Raw genomic sequence first — 27,187 nt, forward strand, 5'->3', positions numbered from 1 at the left:
ACAAACAGGACACACTGAGAACCTGAACCATAAGGATTCCATTAATTGAAATGAACTGGACGTATACAATGTAATAAATAAAAATATAGTTCAGTTTGCAGTTAGCTAAAATATGCTGCCTCTTGTTTATAGGAAAATATTTTTGCAGCTCTGTTATCCTTCGGGCATATGCTTTGGATGGGATTATTTTTCTGGTGTTAGATGTGTGTGCTAGATCCGTCCCCATATTTTTACTTTAGTTTCCTCTTGTGATCACATGCATACATTTCTGAGACAGTTACCCAGAATTGGAGATGTGGTATGTGACTATGGAATAGAAGAAAGCCAAATTTACTGGCTTTGTATGCTCATCAGACCCACACGTACATGCCCACAGATATGTGCTATTAAATATTAAAATTTAGTTTCAATTATGAAACTTGACTTTTTTAAAAATTAATTTATTTATTTGACAGAGAGAGAGAGAGAGATCACAAGTAGGCAGAGCAGCAGGCAGAGAGAGAGAGAGGGAGAAGCAGGCTCACCACTGAGCAGAGAGCCCAACGTGGGGCTTGATCCTAGGACCCAGGAATCATGACCCGAGCCAAAGGCAGAGGCTTAACCCACTAAGCACCCGAAACTTGACTTTAATATACAATATTTAAATGGAGATAAGAGCCTTAGCTGAAGGTTATTCAGATCATTATTGTTATCTGAGATATTTTTGAGAAATGAATTGATAAATTATTTCATAAGTGGAGGAGCAGAAGAATAGAAAATAATTAATGTATCATGTGTCATAGAAGTCAGTAGTCTTATACTTGGTGTGGGGCTGTTGTTTTGCAACAAGTATTGGTTTCCTCTGTGCTCAATTGTGTTTTGGACTCTGAAGAAAAAAGTATAAGATTTATAGTCTTTGCTCAAGTTGAGGAAACAGGATTAATTATAAGTATAATATATTTACCTAAAGAAGAATACAGAGTCAGGTGATATTATCTGGACTATAGTGACATGGGCATTCAGCATTTTTCTTGAAATAAAAGTTCTTTCAGAATTGGGGCATGTGGGTGGCAAAGTCAGTTAATTGTCTGATCTTGGTTTTGGCTCAGGTCATGATCTCAGGGTCCTGAGATCAAGCCCTGCATTGGGCTCTGCCTCAGCATGGAGTCCGCTTAAGACTCTCTCTCCCAAAAAAAAAAAAAAAAAAAAAAAGACTCTCTCTCCCTGCGCCCCTCCCTGCCTGTACACTCATGCACCCACTCTTTCTCACTCTAAAAATAAATAAATAAATCTTTAAAAAAAAAAGTCTTTCAGGATTAAGTATTTGCTATTTTTAGCACATTGGATTTCACTTGTTCGGGGTACAATGTTGTGGTCTTGCAGATGAATCCACCCTCGAATGACAGTATTTTGTCTCTGGGTCATAAAGGAGTGTATGTGCAATCATTTTGGCTTTGATTTTTCTTGGTGCTTGGACATTTGTAGGTGTACTTGGTAGATTACGGCCTTGCTTACCGGTATTGCCCAGAAGGAATTCATAAAGAATACAAAGAAGACCCCAAAAGATGTCACGATGGCACTATTGAATTCACCAGCATCGATGCGCACCATGGTGTTGGTATGTCAACAGTGCCTGACCAAGAAATATGCTGCTAACATTTCAGTTGAAGTCCTACATAGTTCATAATTTTGTACAAACAAACAAGCAGATAAATCAGAATTGCAGAGGCAGAATAGGGTGGGGAAGGGTGGGGGGAGGAGGCTGGACTCCTATAGTTGCATAATAGGGCCACAGCTCACTGAGGATTTCTTTTTGGTTCTGTTTAGCTTAGTCAAATGGAGGGTGTTTTTTTTTCCCCCCTTAAAAGTCTGTCCGTTTCTTAGGCAGCCACAATTTTGTAGCAGACAAACTGACTTTGTCACCTGAAGTCAACCTGTTCCTTTAGCAGGTGGTTTGCCTTTCTGTGCCCAGCACTGTGGAGGAGCCGAGACCCCCAGCTCTCTGGGCTTCTCCGTAGCTTATAGCATTTTAGTGTCTTTGAGTTTTCCAAGGACAGTATTAAATGTGTCTCTGTTTTATAATTTATTTCCTAGACCAGCAGTCTTAGTTTGCAACTCTAGAGTTTGCTAGTTGGATTTTAAAGTAAGTCGTTAGGTGGATGTAAATTCATATTTTGATATTGCCCAATATTTATTCAATACTTTTATTAAACACAGGGATAAGTTTTGATGCAAAACAAGACCGTAAGATTGACTGTTTTACCTTATTGGTTTATGTATATTTGAGACTATTCCTCAACGTGATTTTGGTGCTTGACCTGTTTCTCTTACACGCACAGCCCCATCAAGACGCGGCGATTTGGAGATCCTTGGCTATTGCATGATCCAGTGGCTTAGCGGCCGCCTTCCTTGGGACGATAATTTGAAAGATCCTAACTATGTTAGAGATTCCAAAATTAGGTAAAGGAAAACTTATAATAAATTATTTTGGGCAAAATCTTGATAAGGTACATGTATTTAAGTCAGGATTTCTTGACGGATACTACAGTTTTAACTGCTCCTAATGTAGAAATAAGAAAGTACTTGCTACATAGGAAGAGTCTTTGGTCTTGTTCAGTTTGTTTTAGAAGAAAGTCTGTAGGCGGATTTAGGATGTAACACAGCGTCGCTTATTGTGCTATTTACTGTTATCAAATATTAATAAATTTCCATGGAGTAAACCTTCAAACAGTGATTCATTCTTTAACTTTTAACAGATACAGAGAAAATATTGCAGATTTGATGGACAAATGTTTTCCCGAGAGAAACAAGCCAGGTGGGACTTCTTACATGCTTATATGGGTTTCATTTAATGTGAAAAAAAGACGAAAAGTCATGATGTCTACAGCATTTCCTGTAATGTGAAAGCTTAGGTATTTGCAAGTGTGGTCATTGTAGTGGGGCCTGTTCTCATCACCACAGCAGTAACCTTTCCAGAGGGGAGCTAAAGGGGTCCTTGAACTTCCTTAAATTATTATTCAGCTTTCAGGAGAGAAACCAGATTTCTTTCATTCATTCAACGATTTTTTTTGTTGAGGCTTGATTGTGTGCCAGAGAGCATTCTAGGCACTAGAGATAGACCAGTGAGCAAAATAAAGCAAAATTCCTGTCTTTATGAAGCTTGCACTCTAGTCGGGAACGAGGGACAGTAAACACGTGAGTGAATTGTACAGCATATCATGTGGTTAGTACTACGGAAAAAAAAGAAAGCAGGGGTTAGAGTTAGTGGGTGTGGGGATGAAGCGAGGAATAGAGTGGGAGGGAGTTGGGAGTTTTAAATACAGTGGCCAGGATGGCCTTACTGAGGAGGTGACATTTGAGCAGTCGGAGATTGGGAGTGAGCTGTGTGGAAGTCTGGGGAACAGTGTTGGAGGCAGAAGGCATCTAAGTTCCTGGTGTGCTTGCGGGGTGCGTTCTTTTAGGGCATCCATCAGAAGAGCTTTGGTTTTTACTTTGAGCAGGAGTGTGAGGTTTGGAATAGAAGAGTGGCATCGATGTCTGCCTTTAAGCAAAACTCCATCTCCTGTCCTGAGCATAGACTGCCAAGGGAGGAAGGCAGGTATGAACAGGAGCAGGCTCGGAGGGCCCCCCAGTAATCCAGGCAAGGGGAGTAGCAGTGGGGGGTCTCGAGAAGTGGTCACTTGGCATATATTCGATGTGTTTTTAAGCCTTTGCTCATTTGTCTCCTTTTCAGGGAAGTCCACCCTGACCTCATGCTGTTTAAGATTACAGTCCTGCCACCCACACAGGAAATGGAACCGTATAGGCTTCTCAGAGACCCCCCTTGTGCCTTCTACCAATCACAAGCCTTTCCCGCTGGCTTAATAAATAACTAGCCTAATTCCCAACCCCAAAGATTTGTTTGTGAGCTATGTAAAAATGGAATCATAGAGTGAACAACATAGAAAAAAATCCCTGTCCTCATGACATTAACTTCTAGCTCTGTTAGAGTCCTGTTTCTTTTACTCAGTATTGGATTTGTGAAATTCATTCCTATTGTTGCATGGCTTTTTTTTTTTAAATATTTCTATTTTTTTAACTTTATTGATGAATATAATTGTATACATTTAAAGTGTACAGAGTGATTTGACTTACACTTATATCGTAGAGTGATTAACAAGATCAAGATAATTAACACTTCTATTACCTTACAGTTAGCGTTGTGTTTGTGTGTGTGAGTGTGTGTGTGTGGTGAGAATGCTCAAGATCTGTTCTCAGCCGCTCTCCAGTCTGCAGTACCAAATTATGAACTGTAGTCCCCATGCTGTGCACTGGGTCCTCCTGGGACCCTGTTGTTGCACATTTAACAGGGATGTGTTCGTTATCATTTCTAATAGTATTCTGTTGTGTTTATATCCTATTACCTATTCTGCTGTTGGCTGTTTCCAGTTTTTGGCAATCACAGACCACCAGTTACACATATAGGTGTATAGTCCCCCCATAACTGATTATCACGCCTTACGTGAAGAGGGGCCAGATCTCTTCCCCATCCCCATATTTATAAACAGTTGACCCAGTAGCTTTTCTTGAAAGAAACAAGAACAAAAACCCGCTCTTTCCATATGGTGCTACCTTTGTCTTAAATCAGCTGTGGATCTGTCCATTGGTTTCTGGACTCCTTTCTTTCTATTATTATTTTTGTCCCTTCTTGGGCTGCAGTGTCAGAATGACTCTAGCTTTATCGAGAGTCTTGACCTCTGGTCGTGTAAGTCCTCCAGTACTGTTGTTCTTTTAACTTGACTTTGCTGTTTTGCAAATCTTGACCCTTTGAGTGTCTGTATACATTTTAGAGCCACCTGTCAGTTTCACGCACATCCCCTCCCTTTCCGGGTTGCTGGAATTTTGAGTGGGGTTGCACTGACTTTAGATCGGCTGATGTCCTCACGCCGTTGAGTCTTCCGATTCACTAATGGGGCGTGTTCTCCACTTCATTTCTTTCACTGCGTTTTGTAATTTTGTCTGCAAAAAAATCTTGCCTGTCTTCATTGTATTAGTTGCCAGGTGTTTGATGGTTTTTCATGCCATTGTAAATGATCTGTTATTTTAAGATTTTATTTTAGTAGAGAGTGCGTGCGCACGAGTGAAAGGTGGGGCAGAGGGGGAGGGTAAGCAGACTCCCTGCTGAGTGTGGAGCCAGCTGTGGGGCTGGATCTCATGACTCAGAGATCATGACCCCAGCTGAACCAGGAGTCGGGGGTTTAACTGATTGAGCCACTCAGGTGCCCCGGAATTTTTAAAAAATTTTATTTTCCAATTGCTTGTTGCTAGTACCTAGAAAACAATTTTTTAATGTTTACTTTGTATCCTGTGACCCTGGTAAATTTCCCTATTAGTCCCACTAGTTTTTTATGGATTCCTTAGGATTTTCTGCATACCTTGCTGTATTTTTGAATACACCATTCCACTCTATGCCCTCTCTTTCTTTTCTTGTCTTACTGTACTGACTATGACACTGAATGGAAGTGGTGAACGTGGACATGCTTGACATTTCCCCCTCTCAGAAGGAGACTTTTCCATGAGACCACATAAGGTGATGTTTGCTTTAGGTTTTCCATAGATTCCCCCTTATCAGGTTAAGAAAGTTGAAGGGAGGGATTCTCATTTCTTTTTTCCTCATCTTTCTCAAGTACCTAGAATTGTGCCTGCTGCTGAGTAAGTGCTAGTCAGTGAATGAATGGAGGGGGGTGTGTGTGTGTGTGTGTGTGTGTGTGTGTGTGTGTGTGTGTAGCACTGACACGATCTCTTGGTTTATTGCATGTGGGGTGTGGGAGGAGATTTCTGGTTTGAGGAGCTGGAAGAATGGAATTCTCAGTAACTGGGGTAGGGGAAACCACAGGGGAGCAGGTTTAGGGGTAGGTCAGGAGTCTGGATTTGCATCTGTTGGGATTCCAGAGGACAGTTAGAGATCCAGGAGTCAGTGTATGAGGCCATGGGCACACAAGTTCCTGGAGGCTGGTGGAAGGGTGAGGCTGGGGAATGTAGGAGTTGTTAGCCCAAACATGGATTTCTGGTGTTGAGGAGTATCGATCTTGACTAGTAAGATTTCTTTTTAGGGGAGTGGTCCTGCCTCAGTGTACAGTGGGTCTCTCATCATTCAGAAGCTGATTTTTCTCTTTTGTGGGCAAACTAGGTCTTGCTTCTTTCTTCCTTTTTCAACCTGGTTTTGGTACGTTTTATTTCCCATTTATACAAAGAATGCAGCTGTTTTCTATAGAACTCATGGCTTTCATGGCAAAAAAAAAAATGGACTGTGATATTCCTTGTACTTTAGTACCTTTTACTTTATAATCTATTTGAGGTCCTTTCCTGTTTTGTTTTTGTACAGCAGTTATTTCGTGCTTGTTTAAATTCTAGTATGTCTCTTATCTTTTGTCCCTTTTACATAATATCTCCTATATCTTATCTTTTGTCCCTTTTACATTATATCTCAAAATAAGTTTCTTATTTCACTTACCTGACAATTCCTGACTTCAAAAACATACTTTCCATTGAAGAAGTGATTTATGTAAAAAACATGGTCTAACAGGATACACATTTGCATTCTAATGTTGCTATAACCGTGAGTCATTTTCTTCAAAGAGATAAATTTGTTGTATTTGTAATTAAAAAATTACAGAATAATTGTGTTACTCTTTTAGATGAGATTGCTAAATACATGGAAACAGTGAAATTATTGGACTATGCCGAGAAACCTCTTTATCAGAACTTGCGAGACACTCTTCTGCAAGGACTGAGAGCTATAGGAAGCAAGGATGACGGCAAACTGGACCTCAGCCTTGTGGAGAATGGAGGCTTGAGAACAAAGTCAATAACGAAGGTGAATTTTGTCCCTCAGTTATCCTTTGGCTTCCTGTGATGGTAATTGCAACAAACACTAATTTTAGGGAAATAAATCAGTAAAGAAAAGTGTGGCAGACTGCTTGGCAGTTACATATCTGTCACCATTAGGTAAAGGAACATTCTTTATGAGACATGAAAGATGTAGACGGTTGTAGAAGAATAGATAGATATCTTTTTCTTTCGTCTGGTAGCAAGGTTGTAAATTCCTGGAGGAGTCTAACTTGGCATACTGACATCTGGCAGGGTGATTTGGATGGGGCACTCGATTCATGGCGTGGGTATTTTTTCCTCCCAGGCTACCTAGAAGGGATGGTCTTGTCTTTTAGCTCTTCCTCCTTTGTTGGTGGGCTCAGAGCGTTTATCATTTGAAAATTGGTATTTGAAAGTTACTATTTGAAAATTAGTGTTTGAAAGTTACTGTGTGAAAATTAACATTCAAAGGTTTCCTTGTTTGGTGGTGTTTACCATTTGAACGTTATTTTGCTCTTTATAGAAATATTATATAAAACTATGTATCTGCATATAAAGAGGTTAATTTATCTGAGAGATAGGTTAACAGTGAACTTTATGGGCAAATTATGGTGCAGGATGTAAATAACTCCTGGTATCCCTTAAAATTTAGATTTTACAGGTATGCACTAACTTACTGGTTATTATTAATAGTTAAATTATTGATTAACTCAGAGATTTCCTCGATAGTTTGAAATTATTGAATAAAACGTGCTAGCTGCTTTTAAATGGGAAAGATCTACTTTTAGAAGAAAAAAATATATATATTTTAAAGATTTCATTTATTTATTTGAGAGTGGCAGTATGAGAGCGAGAGCACAAGGAGGGGGAACTGCAGAGGGAGAGGGAGAAACAGGCTCCCTGCTGATGCGGGGCTCAATCCCAGGATCCTGAGATCATGGTATGAGCTGAAGGCAGAACAACTGAGCCACCCAAGTGCCCCAGAAAAATATTTTTTCTACAATATTGACTATTTTTACTGTCATTGACTCTGTAAATTCCAGTAGATTCCTTTGGAAATCTTGTATTCTGAGCTATGAGAAAAAGGGTTTAAAAACAAATTTTCTGTCTTTAAAATAAGAAGCAGCATTATTAAAAGGTTTCTGTAATTCTTTTTAACTTAGAAAGGAGATGAGAATTTTGAAATTGTATTTTGAATTTTACTTTTTGGCAAATAATAGGTATTTTTGTAGTTCTGCTCCAAAATCTGAATTAGACACATACATCTACATATACATTTTTTTTTCTTTTTAAGTTTTGTCTTAATTGCATCGCTCCATTTTTGTGGTCAGCAAGTGTGCTGAGAGCCACATCCAGCTCTGAAATGAAGAGGATAAAATGGCAGCCCAAGTGGAACTTTTCAGTAAGGAAGTGGACTTAGAGTTTGCATGTCTGTATAAACATATAGCACGGATCTTCGTGCTCAGGACAGATTTCTGTGCATTAATATTTATAGGTAGCTTTTGTGGTGTTTTCCTCTAAAATTTTGCTGATTGAGCTCTGAAGATCTCTGTTGCAGTGAGAACTAGTCCAGTGCCATACCCCCTTACTTTGCAGATCACTGTTATTTGGACTTACATGCTGGAGAAAATTTGGTTTCTGCAGCTTGGCTGACTTTATAGCTGAATAGGTCAGTCTGCTGTAGAGCTAACATCTGTGACCTTACAATTCTCCTGTGCCCTTGGGTAGTTCAGAAGGCTGAAAATTTCCTGCTGGATCATCCCCTATGTGTATAAAGCTTTATTTAGAGGGGGAAAAATAAATAACAAGTGAAGTATTAAATTTCCTTTATTAGTTTACTGCCCCCCCTCCCATAGCTGACACAGGGCTATTCTTTGTTTTAAAAAGAAGTTGATAAAAGTTAAGATTAGGTAAGATCATGAAGCTGCTTGATGGTTATGTAACTGGAGGTGAGTTGGTAATTTGGTGGCCTTTTGTCTTGCATTTTAATGTGAAAGAGTTGGACCAGGCCAGTTTTCCTTTTTAAGGGTTAGTTTGTTTCTTTCTTTTCTTCTTCTTCTTCTTCTTCTTTTTTTCCCAAAAGCCCCAGAACATTTTCTTCAAATAAATTGTAAATACTCCACATTTAAAGCAGGTAAAAGCAGAGTTCCACCAACTGAGAAGTCAGGGGCTCTCTGCAAGGAAAAGCTTTTCCTTTGATAAGTTAGTATTCCCTCCCCCCCCCCCCTTTTTTTTTTTTAACAAGGGGAATATAATCAAGATGTTTTTTGCTCTGGTTGCTAGGAAGCTCAGAGTTCATTATGCTTAATCAGAAATTGTATTGATCCTTATAGTTAGCATATATTCTCCTTTCCTTTTGTCATGATTTCTTAAAACTTTCTAAGTATATGTTCTTTGTATTTATGACACTCAAATCTCTTTCAGAAAGGAGGGATAGTTTTAATCAATTCAATAGTTATTTCTCTTTATGTTTCTGAGTGTTGTCCATTATGGTAAAAACCTATGAGAATTAATTAGCAGTGGACTGAAACAAAGTTTCTATCCATTTTTAAATAACCATGCTTGATTATGGTACAGTAAATTTGGAAACTAGAGTGAACTGTGAATTTACGACTTGAAAATATTTTCAGCCTCAGTAGCCCAAGAGTTTTATTTAAAGCACAGGATATTGGGATGACATAAGGCTGAAGTAGAAAAAAACTAAGTATCAATCTACCCTTAGGAAGTACATAGCCAAAGATTTTCATTGTTGATTAGAACTGAACACTTGCATTAGAATTGGGCAGTCTAGTTCCAGCAGTTATTGGATTCAGTGTGTACTCTTAAACCAACATTCAACAATATAAAGGTCTAATTTCTGTACCTGGTCTAGGCTAGGTCCCTGGGGCTATAAAGATCAATAGCATGTAGTTCCTTCCTTAAAGAATTCCTCCCTGTCCCATCTGGGTTAAGAACAGCTTAATTTACTGGAAAGAACTCAGCAAGTTAAAAGGACATTAATACCTCCATTAGCTATTTTCTTGTAAGGTTTTGATTAAGTTGCTTGCCCAAGCCGACAAAAAGGGCTGTTCATTAGAATTTCTCGAGTCTCATCCCTGGAGATTCATTGAGTAGGTCTGGAGTGTGGCCCTGCGATTTGCATTTTTTATTTTCAGACAGTATATGCTGTTGTTTCCTATGAATGACTCACACATACCCTTCTCTCCACTCCCACATTTTTTAGTTCTTTTAAGTTATATTATGCTAGCTAGCCTTCCTAGAGTTTCTCTGAAAAATGATTAACCATTAAATAAATCCCTGCTGGCACTCAGCCTGGAACATGGTACAAAGAGACAAGTACTAGTAAAGGCCTTCCCTTGCCAACCAGTGGCCTGCGCTGCTCTGGCGGACAGCTTCCTGTCTCTTGAGGAGATGGTACCCCATGCAGCCGGTAGTTTCACTTAGATAGCCCTGGATAAACCTTAGGAATTTGGTGGAAGTCTAACTTTGGTTAGCATGCTAGAATAATAGAAACAGTATTTTCCTTAGATTAATTTAGATGGTTGAAGTCCAGACGTTTCTTTCTGTTTTCTGATGGGGATTTAGCCTTAGTTTTCTATGCAAGAGGATTCATTGTTTACTAATGATTCTTCCCTTAGGTGCTTGAGCTCTCTATTTTAAAGCTTGTTTTATTTGGCTGGATTTTGTCAGGTAGCTTTTTTCCCCTATGTATATACATATTTCGAAAGATTTTATTTATTTATTTGTCAGAGAGAGAGAGAAAGCTTAAGGGGGTGGGAGCAGCAGGCAGAGGGGGGAAGCAGGCTCCCTGCTAAGCAAGAAGCTTGATGTGGGACTTGACCCCAGGCCCCCACAATCATGACCTGAGCCAAAGGCAGATGCTCATCTGACCAAGCCACCCAGGCATCCCTTTTCTCTTTATTTTTAAGTCAGATTATGACATATGTACAGAAAAACGCACAAGTAAGTGTGCAGTGTGAACTTTACAAAGTGAGCATACACATTTAAACATCCCCCAGATCAAGAGCCCCAGAAACCTCTCTCAGGCCCCCTCTTGGCCTTATCCCTTCATTAAGAATAACTAGTGTTTTAACTTACAACACTGTAAAGTAATTTTGCCATTTAAAGAAAATTCATAGTAGTAGCACCATACAATGTGTACTTTTATTGGGTCTGCTTTTTATTCATTATATGTCTGAATTTCCATGCTGTTGTGTGCAACAGAAGTTTTCTATGTCTTGTTACTGTTTAGTAGTGTGGCACTCTATTATGTGAGTACGTCATAATTCCTTGATCTCTTCTGTTGGTGGACGTTTATACTGGTTCTGGTTTCTGGCAGTTGTAGTAATGCTGGTTAAGAACATTCTTGTAGGGGCGCCTGGGTGGCTCAGTGGGTTAAAGCCACTGCCTTCGGCTCAGGTCATGATCTCAGGGTCCTGGGATTGAGTCCCGCATCGGGCTCTCTGCTCAGCAGGGAGCCTGCTTCCCTTCCTCTCTCTCTGCCTGCCTCTCTGTCTACTTGTGATCTCTCTCTCTCTGTCAAATAAATAAATAAAATCTTTAAAAAAAAAAAAAAGAACATTCTTGTAATTTCTTTTGGGAACTGCATGTATTTATTTCAAGTGGGCTCTATCCGTGGCAGAAGTACTGGGGTAGAGGGCTTACTTACGTTTAGCTTTCGTAGGTGCCGCAAGCAGTTTCTCCCAGCAGCTGTCCTAGTTGATGCTCTTACCACCAGCTTATGAGAGGTGCAGTTGCTTGTCAACACTAGATGTTGCATTATATTTAATTTTATCCATTTTGGTAGATGTGTACTGGTGTTTCTTTGTGGTTTTAATTTAATCTCCTTTATAATATTGATCTTGAATACCTTTTCATATCCCTCTCCGTCTCCATTGCCCTTTTTCTGTAAGGTACATTTCAATTCTTTTGTTCATTAAAAAGGGGGAGGTTGTCAGTTCTCTTTTGATTCGCCAGACTTGACTACTTTGTACATATACAATCTATGTATTACACATTTTTTTTTAACAGTTGGTAGTTTATCTTTTCATTCTGTTAATGTGGTAATATCTCTTGATGAACAGAAAGTTCTTTGTTTTAGTGAAGCCTAATATATCAGTATTTTGTATTCTATCTTGGGAAAATTTTGTCTACCAAGATCGTGAAGATATTCTGTTATTATCAAGAAATATTATCTTTTATATTCAAGTCCATAATTTCACAGCAGCTGATTTTGTGCATGGTATAAGTCTATGTTTATTTACCTCCTATGGATAACCAGTCTGTAATGTCCCCACAACAGGTAGCAGACTTTCAGGTAACCATATGTGTTTGGGTCTGCTTCTAGAAACTTTGTTTTGTGCCACTGGCCCACTTATCTTTTTTGCCAAGCTGCACTGTTTGAACTCCTGGCTTCATAATGATACCATGATGATGGTATAAGTCCTCCAACTTTGTTGTTCTTTTTTTTTTTTTAAAGATTTTATTTATTTATTTGACAGAGATCACAAGTAGACAGAGAGGTAGGCAGAGAGAGAGGGGAAAGCAGGCTCCCTGCTGAGCAGAGAGCCCGGTGCAGGGCTCGATCCCAGGACTGTGGGATCATGACCTGAGCCAAAGGCAGAAGCTTTAACCCACTGAGCCACCCAGGTGCCCCTGTTCTTCTTCTTTTTGTCTTAGCTATTCTTGGCCCTTCAGCTTTCCATATAAATATCAGACTCAGCCTGTTAATTTCTATACAAATACTTCTGGGATTTTGATTGAGATTGTATTGACTCTATCAATTTGGGAAGAATTGACATCTTCACAATATTCTTTTCTGTCCATGAATATGGTATACCTGGGTGTTTATTTAGGTGGTCTTTCATGTATCTCAGTCATGTTTGCAGTTGTTCCTGGCTGTGTAGAGATCATATGCATCTTCCATGGCTATTTTCTTGTAAGTGCTTAATTCTTTTGTATTATCTGTAATTACCACAGAACTTCCCTTCATGTCATTTGGTTGTCAGCTCTGTCTGCTGTTTTTTGATGTTTCTAATATATTTATGAGTTCTGTAGTGATTATTATTCTATTTATTGGCTGTGCAGTTTCCTTGTAACCTCATTTTCTTTTTAAAATTATTTCTCATTTACTCAGTTTTTAAAATCTTTTTCTTTTTTTTTTTTAAGCTTCCAGTGCATGTTATAAGATTTTCTTCTTTTGGGAGTACTGTGTTTTCTTTCAGCGTGGAATCTTCAGCTGTCTTTTGCATGCTATGACCATTTATTTCATCTTCTCTTTTTGTCCCCAAGGATTCTAACTTTGTTGGCATGCTTCTTCTCTGGGTCGTATTAATATTGAATAGAATAGCTTTACGTGGGCTTAACAGATTATTGTATTTGTGAATCCTTGGCTTTCCCATTTGATGAAACTGTTTTGTTTTTCCTCAGAGATTGGATTTGAGGGTTTGGCATTGCTAAGGGACTTTCCTTGCCTGTAGTTCATACTCTGGATCTGGAGAGCCATGGCTCAGCTGGTACTGCAGGTCAGATTATGTGTCTTTCCTCAGTAACTGCTCCATTCCCTTCCTGGCCAGACGATGCCAAAATTTGGTAAAATCTAAACCCAAAGTAAGAGAAACCCCGTTGGGGATTCTTCTCTTAGCTATGCTTTATTCATTTTCTCTTTTGTAATCTATTTTGGTAAATCATTGTTTATTGCTGAAAATAATTAGTCTTGAATGATTATGGTTATTTGGCCCTTTCTCCAGGCTTCTACTCCAGGGAAGAAACAGAATCACATGTTCTGATTTCGCTGAGGGACTGTGTGGGAATAGGGAAGGTCTTTTCCAGGGGCTCTTCCAGTCTTTCTTTTCAAGCTTCCTACTTATATTTTATAAATTGAAGGTTGGTGGTGAAAAATTTCTGAATGGTGTTTGCTCATATTCTTTTCCCCACTATGGTTCAGGGGTGCGTAGGAACCCCATGCTGCTTTCTAGCAGTGTTTGACTCTTCTTGGCCACCAGTTCCCAATGGTTATGGTGAGAGGCTCTGTCACTGTTGCTGCTGAAATATTACTTATTTTGTGTTCATTTCTTCAGAGTTTAGGTGAGGCAGAGGTTGAAATACTACCCCCCAGATGTCCCTTATTTTTACACACAGTAGAGCTTGTTTGTGGGTGTGACATATCGGGGCCACTGGAATCTATGCCCTTCCCCCACAAAAGACCACACGTGTTGTACTGTCACCTTCTCAGCTCCTCATAGACCGTCTCCCACATTACAGTCGCCTGGCAGTTCACTTTTGTACACGTGATAGCATTAATTCATTGTCGGATAACAACAGTAAATTCTTCATTCCTCATGGTATCTTAGGAGTGGAGAACTTGAGCTAGTGAAGAACACAGTATTCCAAACTTTGTTAGTCACATGTGGAAACATTTTCTTTGGCTAAACTCTTTCCCCCAGACCTGTTAACAATTAGCGGAATTCATGAGTTGTACTTGCTTTCCCTACTTCCGGAGTAGATGAGCTAAACGTGTTGACAGGACATCTGAACGTAAGCAAATAGCAACAGCAACTGCAGATAAAATGAAGTCCCGCATGGGCTCCATTTACGGTGCGTCGATACTGCACCACATGGCGTTCATGCACGTGTTACCTTGGATGCTTCCTTACGATGATTTGCAGAAGCCTGAAGTGATTTCTTCCAGGACTTAACAGTTGTAGAAACTTGATGTGTATGTGTTTAATGTTTTGGTAAAAACTAAGATTACTCTTTTGCTTGAATCTGTTTTTTTAGCATGTATTTTTCAGCTTGAGAATGTAGCCCGTGACCTTGCCAGGCACACAGTAGGTGCTTAGTAAATATGTGGTGGGTTCTCTGCCCCGGCAACGTGAAGGCCCGTGTTACTGCGGAAGGAAGTTGTAATAGTCATGATTCTTGTTACAGCCTTTATCACTAGAACTCATTTAAAATAATAAATCACTTTAATGCATTCTAGCAGAATATTTTTAGATTATTCGCCAAATTAATCTGCTCTTCTTTTTAAGTCACTCACTTCCTGACCTGCTTCCCATCTTTTCATTTCTCCTTTCTCTGATTATGTCTGACCTTTTCCTGCTTTTTCTCAAAATATATCTGTAATGACTTAATGTGCACTTAAACGTCACACAGGCTGTAGAAGGCTTGGTGCGAAATAGGAAGTCATCTCTTCATTATCACGACACTAGTTGAATGGTTGCTCGGCAGCTGCAGCCCCGTAGGTATTTCTGTGTAAACTACCATGCTAGGCCCCACGGGAGCTGCACAGGTGAGGAGCCGTCGTCCCTGCCGTCTGGGAGTACGTGCAGAAGCGGGAAGCAGGAGTGCGGACGAGGCTCTGCTCTGTGGACTCTCCCTCTTTCGGAAGCGAGGCACTACCGTGAGAGCACAGCCGCCAGGAACTGTAAGGGAGGCGGCGTCGGTCTGAGACGGCCCCTTGAGCAGGAGCGAAGGGCTCTGAGTTCTAGTCTCTCCCACCCCAGCTGAGAAACACTGAGCCAGTTCTCTTAGCCTCCTGCTGTCTCCAGCCTCCGCGTTTTCTGCCTCCATTGTGAATTCTAACTAACTCCACTGGTTTTATTAGTACTGTGTAACACACGTGTCTGCTTTGCTTTCATAGAAGATATGTGTTCTGTGGTTTTTTAGTTACTGTCGAGTAACAAATAATGTTTTTTTTGGTTGCTATTAATGAATGTAGGAACTTAAGTAAATAACGCTATTAGTTTATAAAGTACGTACCGTTTGCACGGTGACTTCAGGTGGCCTTAAGTAAATAAATAAGACAAACTGGCACAGTCAGTCTCTAAATAATTGTATTTAGAGTTCTCTGTTCATCGACACACGTACAGTACCAAACATTTAGAAATTTTAGGCTGTATATTCAAAGTTTCTATGGTAAACATTTGTGATTTTTGTAATAAAGAGTTAAAAGCCAACAACAGTCCTAAATACTACTCACCTTTGATATAGCCGTGGATCTGATTGGCTTTTCTTAGAGGCTGTTGAAAGCATCTAGAGGTGATCTTTTGATGTGTGACCTGGGAAGCAAAGAATGAACGGGTCTTCGGTTTTTGCCTCACAAGATTTTTATTGTTTGTCCTGTTAAAACAGCTTTAAGTCTCTAAGTGGTCTCTAGTCAGTGTTTAGACTATTAGTAAATTATCAGTCCAAATGCATCTAGCTGATTTGTCTTCCTGTTTCTAAGCTGGAAGTGAGAAGCTGCTAATTAACTAAATTTTAGCCTAGCATATCTGAACACTTCAGAAATACAATGTGTAATACATACGCTAATGCCCTTTGAAATAAACCTAATTTTCTGCAGATATCTTAGCTGTGTTGAATTAAAAGGAAACTCTATTCTAAGTGTATAAGTCATTCTGGTGTGTCGTATAATATTTTGATTTCACTTATAAATGCAGAGGCACTTTGTGGGACCTGGTGTGGAACATGACAGAATCAGATTCACGTAGTCCCTTTCTGAAGCCGTTTTCTGTTCAGAAAGAACCCAAATATACACGATCTGAAGCCCAAGATGTTGACAAATAACACAGTGAAGCATTAGGAGGTAATCAGGAGAAAGAATCTGCCAGTGGGTTGTTCGGAATTTTACTCATTGCCTTATAGAATCAGTAACACGCTTAGATGCTTTTAAACGTGACGGGTTTTTTGGTTTTGTTTTGTTTTGTTTTTAACTGGTCTTTTCCTATAGACATGGGCCCCTTTTGTCAAAACTAAATACATTCTTAGAAAAGTTGGGCAGGAGATACCCAGCTAGAGTATGGCCTAATGAAATTCAGTACTTTACCTATGGCATGGATGCTTAAAATACGGGTGTTTTTTTTGGTTTTGTTTTTTGTTTTTTGGTTGGTTGAATACTGGCTGATTTTCATTCCTATGTAATTTACTTGCATGTAGATTAAGATAGCTCTTTTTTATTAAATAAGCTTGAGAACAAGATGAATGCACTAGGCTCTTAGGTAGAATGTATTGGAGAGCTCCCTTTATAATGAGCATTTAAAAATCTGCCTCCTTAAAATCAGAAAATGCATTCTTTCCTGTATGAAAAGCAATATAGTAGTGAAATATTCCTCCTTAATTTTGGTCCGAATGAACAAAAGTGTCTGTGTTTATTCCTGCCTAATGCATCACAAATCTGCTGACATGCTAACCTTGGAGTCTTGGCTGGCGTTAATCAGGCCTGTGCACCGGCAGGAAAGATGTACCTAATGCACTCCATCAGTGCGGTTTGCATATGGAAGTTCTCACAGGGGAGCTGCCCTGTGCCAGCTGAGGGTTACCTGCCCACTGCAGTTATTGTATGTAATTATCGAACCAATCTGTTCAGCCCAGCAGGGTCTAGATGGTAATCATGAAGCAACACTTTGGAAAAGAAAGATGTAAGGCACTCTCCCCTTCCCTCATCAGTTATATGAAGTTACAGCCACTCTGAACGGCTCTTCTTGAGAGGCAATACCTCCATATACAAATCTGCTAAATGAATGCCTCTGAAGGTTCTTAAGGGTTAGTCAAGTTATTTTTGTCTGGGTGAAGCCTTTTCTTAAGGAGCATGGTGGGGATCTTGGAGCTCTGGTCTTTCTATGGCCACCTTAAGCATATTTTGAAACAGTGGGATTATTTGTAATATGTAGATAATAACAGTTTTGACCATTTGGGGGTTTTAAGGTAATGCGGTTTGAGTAGAGTGGAGCTTTTCCATGCAGCTCTCTGTGGAACAGAATCCACGGTTGCCATCAGGCAGGAGAGCGGTGTGCTGTCAGCAGGCAGTGTGCAGAATGGCCTGAAGCAAGGGAAATTCTCAGATGAAGTTCAACTTAATATTAATTGTTAGAAAATAGAAGCGAGGACTTTCTGGTGCATTGTGAACCTGAAATTTGGGACAGATGAGAGGATTTCCTAAATGAAATCTGGGCAACCCAGGGAAGCTTTGAGTTATCATTTGGATTTTAACACATTTAAATTTGAGACTACATGGGATAAAGCTATAATAGGAGAAATGCAAAGTTGTAAAGTTATTACTGAGTTCTTCCGTAGTCATTCCTACATGTAGATGTGTTGAGTAATTTAAAAACTTCACACAGGACTGAATTAGAAAATGTCGTAGTGGTAGAAAATAATGAAAAGAAACTGAACGAACACTTGGGAAGGCTGGCTGGTGACAGACTATAAGCATTAACTCCTAAGTAACCCTTAACTAGAAAAATAAATAGAAAGTTGGAAAAGCTTGAGGGGATGGTGGAAAACCCAACCTGTTTTTGAGATTTTAGGAGAGCTGTGTACTTTTAAGACTCTTCCTTTACAGGAAGGTGTCCCCCCTTAAACTTTTAATGAGAAGTATACCAAACGAAGACATTTATTGGAAGTTTGTCTTTATTGATTCATGAGTAGAATTTTACCACTGATTGGTAGGGTATAACCAGTGATACACTATATGGACAAGGTGTATATTTTCCCATTATCAAGTGGATTACCACACCTCCCCCCGCATACGCCACACACATTGTAAAATGGGGAGAGTAAGTGTCATTGGCCTGAGTGGTGAAACCAAATTTGTTAAATGGTTTGCTTTTAAAAGAGAGTTTCTGTATCATCAATTCTGCTGGTTAGGCTGTCAATGATGAACTGTAAGAAGGGTAAAAAGTTCGAGGTGGTTGTAACAAACAAGCTGATGTTCAGACTAACTGTCCCATTTTCTTTATCCACAGTCCCTTCCCCTTAGGTAACTACCACGCTGTAGTCGTGTGTATTCTTACTGTATGTTTCGTTATACCCACACCTTGATAGATTTACAAATATACTAGTATCTGGCAAGTTTGTGTATTTACTATTTGACCATCAGACCGAACCTCTCTTTCTCTCTCTTTTAAAAAATCTATGTGTAACAAGCGCAAGAAAGGAATTGAGGAGAGCACCAAATCCAGTGTTGAAGATATGGAATGCTCCAATACACAGACAGAAGAGGCCACAAAAACCCGTAAGTTGAACAGTCTTGCCTATTAGTTTTTTCCATATATAAACACACATTTCATTTCCTTCCACTAAGTAAGGGGTTAGCTTATAGTCATAACATTTTGATTTTATAATAAAATATCCTACAAGAAGATCTTCTATTTGCATAGTATCATATCACAGTGTTCTTTGTACATACATTGTACTGTTTACTGTTCTCAGTAATCACAAAGTTGGGGTGGGAAGCTACTCTGCTTTTGCATCGAGGGAGCCCAAGACACAGAGCCCTTAAATGGCAGAGCCGGAACTCTTAACCTCTCAGGCTACCGTCTCTCCATTTCTGCACATTGATCCACGTTACGGGATCCGAGGGAAGGTCCGGATCAGACGAGTGCAATCTGGGCTTGTGTGGCTGCCAGTTCTACTGGCCTGAGCCACCCCAGTGCTCCTCACTGAGTCTGCCACCTCTTCTTTTCTCTCAACAAGTTGGGACTCAAGGAATTAAAGCCTCAATCATCACTTTTCCAAGCCCTTGAAGCAAAAAGCAGAGTATAAAGTCATTTCTGAGATGGTTCGTAAACTGGTGGTGAAGCCTCTTACGGTATGGAGCCGAGGCAGCATTGACATCAGCAGGGCCACATCTGCGAAGGGCACAGCGGGGCTGGGGCTGGGCGTCCTTCCGTGTGCTCCACTTAGGAGATGGCCAGTGCGGGGTGTGTAGGCACACCTTTGGGTGGCTCAGAAAAGGGAAAACAGTTTCTAGGTTTCATAGGAGATAATTTCTTTGATGCAATGAAGAGATTCAGTGCTGGCTGCAGTACCATGTTTTTCTTTTTCCAGATTTCTTTTCTATCTCGCTGCCTTTTCGTTTATTTATTCTTTTGTTGGTTCTGAAACATTTCCCACTTTGTAATAGAGAAGGCTCATTTTTGGTAAAAGTTTCATTAAAGCCCAAGTGCCCTGTTGAATCAGGCTAGGGAGGTATTTTACCTTTCCTTTGATCGTGTCGCCTGTGCATGTTTGTGGAAGACAAACATTTGACTTTCAAAGAGAATCTTCTGCACTCAATTCTGTTAGCGTTGTCTTTCTTGTATAGTATGACTAGAACATCCTTAGGTTTACACGAATTCACCGCAGAGAATCCTGGGGGTATCTAGAGAGGGAGGATAGAACTTTACCCTGGAGGCTAAAGGTTTTGAAGAAGTTCCTTTTTCTCTCCTGCAGCCATTTTCCAAGCCCTACTGTTCTCCCCGCCTCCCTTCTTGTTCGTTTTGTTATTAGGAAGTGAGGAGTCCCGAGGAGCAGTGCGTGGAAGCCTGTCTCAGCCAGAGGCTAGCAGCAGCAGCTATGACAGTGAGTGGGAGCAAAATCAAGGAGCATTTGTAAAGATAGAGCAATATTCTTACTTTAAAAAAAATCCCTTATATTTTTAAAAGGGCAGTTTTAGTTCAGCAAAGGGCCCACATTGTGGTAGTAAGGTTGAAACCCATTTAGACCAGAGTGAATTCACAGCTGTGCGTGGAGAAGACTCATGCTTCTTTTGACTGCCTGAAGGTCATTTGTTACCTGAACTTTGCTTTAGTGAGCATCAGGGTTATTTGTTTTGATACATCAATGATTTTAAAATTGGACTATAATTATGAAAAAATGTTTTTTATACTTAAAATTTTAATTTAAGGTCCTTACGTTGCTGGTTTTTACGGGGAAAAAATATATTAGTATTTTCGTTTTATTTATTAATAACAAAAGAAGAGTGTGGACCCCGTTGCATATTTAAGGAGAACAATCCAGATTTTTTGTTTCAATTTAAACAAAAAGAAGATAGAGAATAATCGAATTCTCCCTTATTCATATAAACTCCAAATTGCTTTACTTAAATACTATTTCTCTTCTTATTATAATTTTTCCTTTCTCCTAAAGTTTAGGGCTAGTTAAAGTATTTTACTGTCTAAATATTCATAAATGAGAGAAATATTACCTGAGATGGTAAAATGTTATTGCTTCTAAAAAAAAAAAAAAAAGGCCAGTGTTCATGAAAATATATATTTGTATTCATCATTTTAAAGGAACTTGAAGGAGGAGGCGCATTATTATGTTTGAATTTTGTTTTAAGGAAATCTATAATACAATTCAGTGACTTCTGTGTTCTAGAGCTTTAAGATTTTGTGTCATAAACGTGTTTCAAGAATGGTTACCTCTAACAGCAGCAGCTTTAGAAATGTCAGTTTCTTCATTAACAATTTTATTTTCAAACACAATTTATGGTTTACAATATGGTAAGAGATTTTTCTCACTGTGTGATCTTTCAGAATGCTGTGCCTGGCAAAATGGGAGCAACTTTCCTTTAATGTCTATTTAGACCATTTTAAAAACGCGGATAATTTTCTTGATACACCTAAACTCATTTTGACTAGTTGGGGGTCTATTGTGTAAGAACACATTCTGAAAGCTTTCAAAATGTGTATTGTGTAGGTTTTCTCAAAGAAAGAGAGGGGGTGACGGGGTGGTTTTCAAGAAGAACAGAGGCCTCTAATCCTTTTATTTTTATGCAAGGCATAATTTTTACCAATTGAGAAAATTTGGTTATTTGCTGCAAGTAATTTTTTCCCCCACAAAATGATAAGCCTTAAAAACCATGCATATTCTGGCATTTCAGAACTGTCCCAGTACTTCATTGTACTAAAAATTAGTTAATGTAGCCATGATATTTATGGCTAGCTGCTTTGTCCCTCCCGTTCATAAAATGGACAGTAATCCACAACCTTCTCTTGTGAATGTTATATTTGAACATGAATTTTGGTCCATTCTTGAGAAATCTGAGGGAAGCAGAATTGACAGTTACCTCTCGAATATCTATGATCCGGTCAAAAAAGGGATCTTTTTAACGGCACACTACAAAGACACTTCCCACTTGTTTTAAATTTTTGCATTAATAAAATTATACAAGAGTATCCAGACTTATGCTTTTCCTTTTTCAAAAAGATTTTAAATTTTACACGTTAGTCTTTTACAGTAGTAATACATTATGAAAATGGGTACATTTTCATAATATATGAGAAGAGGAAAAATATTTTTTCTGCCACAGTTAGAATTATTAGAGGAAATACTGAATTGATACCTGCAGCAAAGACTCCACATTGTAGAATCCTGATTATATAATAAATTCCAGGTAGTGTTTTTAGTTGCAGTGAAAAATTTTAAATCTAGATTGCAAGGTATAAGCAGCAGTGGTATTTAAGAGTAAAATGACAAATTAGGATGTTAATGAGAATAATACTCCTTGAACATGGTGATAGCTATTGTTAAGTGCCCTTTGTAATGTGACGATAGATTCCAAATTTTATTGAAATGAAGATGTACTATAGTACTGATTACTGACCTGGATTTTGTGATACCCTATTACACCCCATCTTAGCCCATCACAACATTCTTAGATTTCTGTGCAAAATTAATTTCAAAATTCTTGAAATAAAAAATTAGAAATCTACCTTGGGATATATTTTTATCTATCACAAAAATTGAAGAAAAAGCTCAAAAGTTTAAACCATAGCATAGGCTATGCATATCAATGGCAGGAAAAAAATATCCATGTAAATTTGAAGTTTGCTTTAATTGAAGTATATGGCAATTAAATAAAAACTGGAACTTGGAAAAATAAAAAAACACTAATTTTTAAACTGATCTTCCACAAAGTAACTAACTAAGCCTGTAAACAGGAAACCTTTAGAATTTATAATATTAGATGTACGGTAAGTATTTTGTCCTAGATTCAAAGAATGTTTTGTACGTTTCAGGAGAAAAGTATTGATCTGTTGTTTAGTGCATTCATAGATTAACTATGGGCGACCACGCTGCCCCTCACCCTGGTCCTGTTGCTCTTTTCCTGACCAAGGGAGTCATGAGGCGGTGGGAAGGCACACTTTGTTTGCCAGCACTAGGCAGCCGTGATCAGGCTTACACATACTCTTCCGACTGCTGTGCTTGCCTTGAGGTAGAGTGGGGGTGCTGGGTGGTAACAGAGTCTCCTTGGTGAGGTGGAATTCCCGTGTGGAATTCCCATTCAGAACTCTGCCCCCAGTAAAGAATCACTGATTTATTCCAACTCAGGAGTAGTTGGATAGAAACTGTCATAAGGTACTAAGACCAGGATCAGGTGTGATGTTTCTTTAGAAGGCTACTCAGTTGGGGTCTCTTTAACTCCTAGTGGAAAAGACTTCATGTCTTGGAATGGCCCAGTGCTCTCCCGCCTAAAGAGTATAGGTAACAGGCTTTAAAAAGCAACACATTTTATTCCTTGCTTCTCAGAAATATGCATTACTTCATCACTTCCCTCCCAGAAATGAATGCCTGTCTTGTTGCTATAGGTTACATTAGGACATACTGTTTTAAATTGCAAATAAAAATTTTGGGGAGAAATATTTCAGTGCCCTTGTAAATTGGATGTGTTTTTTACCTTTGGGAGAGTTCTGTTGTGACTTAAGACTGAAAGGTAGATGTTAGCATATTTTTTGACATATTAAAAAATTGACACAATTTCCAAAGATTTTCAGGCTATTAACCCTTACCTTTGTGTGTGAATTTTATCTCCACCAATCATCATAGTCAATTAGATTTTTAAATACAAATAAGTATCTATGGAAATGCTTGTATTTCTCTTCTTTAGCTTTTATAAGTTAATGATTAGAATTTCTTTGTTTTTTCTCTTCAAGGTTCAAAAACCAGAAAGAGAGTCCAGAAGTAAATCAGATGCTGTAAATCGACTTTTCTTCCTGTCATTTGACTTATTCCTCTTTTTCTATTTTAAATGTTATATTTTCATGTGAGTCTTTGAGGATGGGGCTGACCATGAAATAACTATGTCTTTGAAAAATATAAACTTTTTTTTATTAAGTACATACTGTGTACAATTTATTAAAGGCTAATTTATAAGATTGAAAATCTTTAGGTCATTCTCTTTAAGCTTATCCTGAGCTGTATGTGTTAGAGGCTCTGCAATAGCTACAAGAAAAACCGCCATGGTGTTACCTTCTAATCACTGTCCGTTGTCCCGAGTGTTTAGAAACGCTTGGCAAATTCCTCACCTTTAAGCAGATATACAAACCTTAAAATAAAGGTCTCTTTTTGTGTGATACAAATACACCATTTGTTGTGGCTATAAGCTTGGGATTGCATTGGTTCTGTTTAGTTCCACAAGCATTTACTGGGCACCTGCTGTATGAAGCAAGAGGAACAAAGAAGGGAAAGGGTTAAGAAGGCCAAAGCGGGGTAGTAAGTAGGTCTGTGGGAGAGCAGACTCAGGTATTTGAAAGTTAGATTGTAGAAGGACCGCATAAGCATGCAAGTGGCATGAGATGAAAACAGGTTGATAAAGTGTTGGGTGGCAGTGTGAGTGCAGATTTACAGACTGGCTTCTTTTAAGGAGATCCTGTGGAACAAGTAAAACAAAGCAGGCTTACTGCTCATTCACAGGAGGTTATTGTAAGTGTTGGCTTTTTGTGGCATATGATGTCTGTGCAGTAAACCAAGCACTCGAGAGTTTTAATGATCAGACATTTTTAGATTTGGACTTTTTATAGTTGCCCTGACAATAAAAGCTTGGGATTTAAATCTTTATGAACAATTTCAAGGTTTACTTTGTTGCAGAAATTGAAATTGAGTTGGATTTCCTAAAGGGCGGTCGGTCTCACCGCTTAATGGCATGTTCCATGTTTGTAGATGGTGTAGAGACGCACTTTTATTTCAGTATTTAAGCATTAAGCATGTATTTTAATATGTATTCAGAACCTAAGTAGTACATGAAACTAGTGATTTCTCTTTTGCTCAGGACAAGCCTCAAGTAGGTATTTCTGTTTTTAAAAAAATGCGTTGATTTAAAGAAAATGGTAAGTAATAGTGCAGGTGGGACATCGACATACCCCAAATTTGTCAAGGCGGTGCCACGTTTGAGCAGCTCTGAGCCGACACTGAGACTCGAAAACTTTGGCCCCTAGTGTGGGTGTTTAGGTGTCACGGCCGTGGTCACATGCTGGAACGTGCAGACCAGATCAGACTTTCCTTTGAAAGTTCATCCTTTAAAAGCCTCCTGAAGTTCTCGAGCATGTGTCTTTGCAGAAGCGAGAACTAGATTTTGGGCAGAGCCTCCTCCTGTTTTCTGTAGAATGTTGGATTTCTGTGCTCATCAGTGTTATGGTCCCAAGTTTATTTGTAACACCTAAATCAACTCTCAAGTTCTGTTTCAGACACACTGATGCTTAAAATAGGATAAAATGTGTGTGGTGTGTTTTTGTGTATATGCCTTAGCCTTTTTTATTTTTCAGAACACAAAAACATAGCAAAACCTGTTGGTTAAATATTAAGAAAACAAATATTTCCTCACATATTGTTTTTAACAAGTGCTGGCATCTTCGCGAATGTTACTCCGTTGGCAGAGCTGCAGAAATTAAAAACCAGTAGCCAGAGTAGCCAGTTGGATTCATTGGCTGCATCTCCTAATTCTGCTGCTCTTCTCCTTCCTACCTACGCTAGGCTTCGTAGGCTCCCTTTGTTTTAAACCAGTGATCAAATGGCCTTGTCATTCAGAGTTATGCTTTTTGTTTTCCTTGCCATTTTCAGTTTTGTACTTACTGTTTTTATCTTGCATCATTTCTGTTTCCTTTCCAGTCCGTGTCCACGTTCTGACAGGTGTTCCTGGCACCACACGGTCCTGCCTTCTCTGCCGTTTTCCTCGGTCGTTAGCGAGCTGAGATGGTCTGGTCTCTTGAGGATCGACACCTGTGCCAGGCTCTTGTCCTTCACACCGTGGGGCAGTATGTGCTCTAGATGTTCTAGAAAGCAACTGATACATCTTTGGTAACCAACTGAGCCCTGAAGTAAAACAGCTTCTAGGTAGTCTTCAGGGGTGATCTCATAAGACAAAATGCTAATAGACCAGAGCTATAAAACTCCAGCTATTTTTTCGAATTACTAAATTAAATGTGCATATAAAGGCCCAAGTTACATAGCAGTAAATTAGTGGTGGAAATACAAATAAATTATATGTATTTATGTGTATGTGTTTATATGTGGTTGAGCAATCTGTGCTTGATTATCCCTTAAAATGCTGTTTTGTTGGCTATATTCTTGTGATTACCAAAGTTTATTCATAATACCTGGTCACTGTAGGAAATTTGCAACACACAGAAAAGTATGAAAAGACAAACTAGCCATATTACTCCCACTCACAGGAAACCACTGTGAATGTTTTGACACATTTTCTCCTAGGCTTTTCTATTCATTTTATCTTAAAATAATTATTATACTTTATATAAAACTTTGTTTATTGCTTTTTAAAGCTAGAATTAAATACTTTCCATGTTAGTATAGATACTTTATGGATATAATTTTTATATTTCTATAATATTTTTTCTTGTGGCTTTATGACACTTTCCTGACTATCTCCCTAATGGTCATTTGGACATTTAAGTTGTCTTCGGTATTAAGATATTACAAGTAATTTTTAAAAAAAATTTTTTTTTTTTTTTTAAGTTCATTCAAGTAATCTCTACACCCAGCATAGGGCTCGAACTCATGACCCCATGATCAAGAGTTGCATGCTCTGCCCACTGAGCCAGCCAGGAGCTCCTATAAGTAATATTCTTGATTAAACTAGGCAGGAATCTTTGTCCACATGTGCGAATATTTCCTTAGATTTTCAGAAGGCAACCACTGGGTCAAAGACTATGAAAATGGAAGATTACTGATGCATATTAACAAGTTGCTTTGCAAAAATCCACCAGCCAGCTCTTTGCCCAGAAATCAGAGTGCAACAGCTTAGATTTGTCATCCTTGAGTATTACTAATTTTTATCATTTGATAAGGTAATTTTTTTTAATTGTTAGTGAACCTAGGCAATTTTTTATTTATAAACAAATCGCTCTGTTTTCTCCCTTGTGTATTTGTTTGTACTGTTTGTGTAGTGATCATCTTAATCCTTGGTTATGTTTGTTGCTGACTTTTTCCCATTCGTTTTTTGTTGATGGTAATGTTTTTTATTTTTGTGAAATTTAATATTTATGGTTTTAATCTTTTGATCTTTTTCATTGTAATTTCTACCACTGTTTAAAAATATTCCCCATCCTGAAATCAGAAACATTTACCATAACTTTTTCTAGGCTTTTTGTCTTAATGCTCCTAAATTTTTCATCCATATGGAATTAATTTTGGCACATGTATTCCAAGAGGTGAGGATCACAATTTATTTTTTTTTCCAGGTAGCTAACCGGTAGCTCCAGTACCGTTATTAAATAAATCTTCTTCCCCGGCCCCTTATACCCTGGTGTATGATGCCTGCCTTATTCTGTATTAAGTTATTTTACCAGGGTCTGTTTCTGTA

General features: G+C 38.7%; 1 protein-coding gene across 5 annotated transcripts in view; it reads left to right on the plus strand.

The window, feature by feature from the left end:
* Positions 1–23,709, plus strand: part of VRK1 (VRK serine/threonine kinase 1) — a 74,722-nt gene extending 51,013 nt beyond the window's left edge. Inside the window, exons 8-13 of one of the 5 annotated variants that reach the window (XM_047736202.1) lie at positions 1,465–1,597; positions 2,319–2,439; positions 2,736–2,794; positions 6,657–6,835; positions 18,754–18,841; positions 20,098–20,505. In XM_047736202.1, coding sequence (XP_047592158.1) covers positions 1,465–1,597; positions 2,319–2,439; positions 2,736–2,794; positions 6,657–6,835; positions 18,754–18,841; positions 20,098–20,249 — 732 coding nt within the window. In that variant the 3' untranslated portion in view covers positions 20,250–20,505. Of the gene's footprint in view, positions 1–1,464; positions 1,598–2,318; positions 2,440–2,735; positions 2,795–6,656; positions 6,836–18,753; positions 18,842–20,097; positions 20,512–23,525 lie in introns of those variants that run through there. The other 4 variants (XM_047736204.1, XM_047736205.1, XM_047736201.1 and 1 more) reach the window with 4 other exon arrangements.
* The last annotated feature ends 3,478 nt before the right edge of the window (positions 23,710–27,187 follow it).

Source organism: Lutra lutra, chromosome 7 (genome assembly GCF_902655055.1).
Source record: "Lutra lutra chromosome 7, mLutLut1.2, whole genome shotgun sequence".
NCBI lineage: Eukaryota > Metazoa > Chordata > Mammalia > Carnivora > Mustelidae > Lutra > Lutra lutra.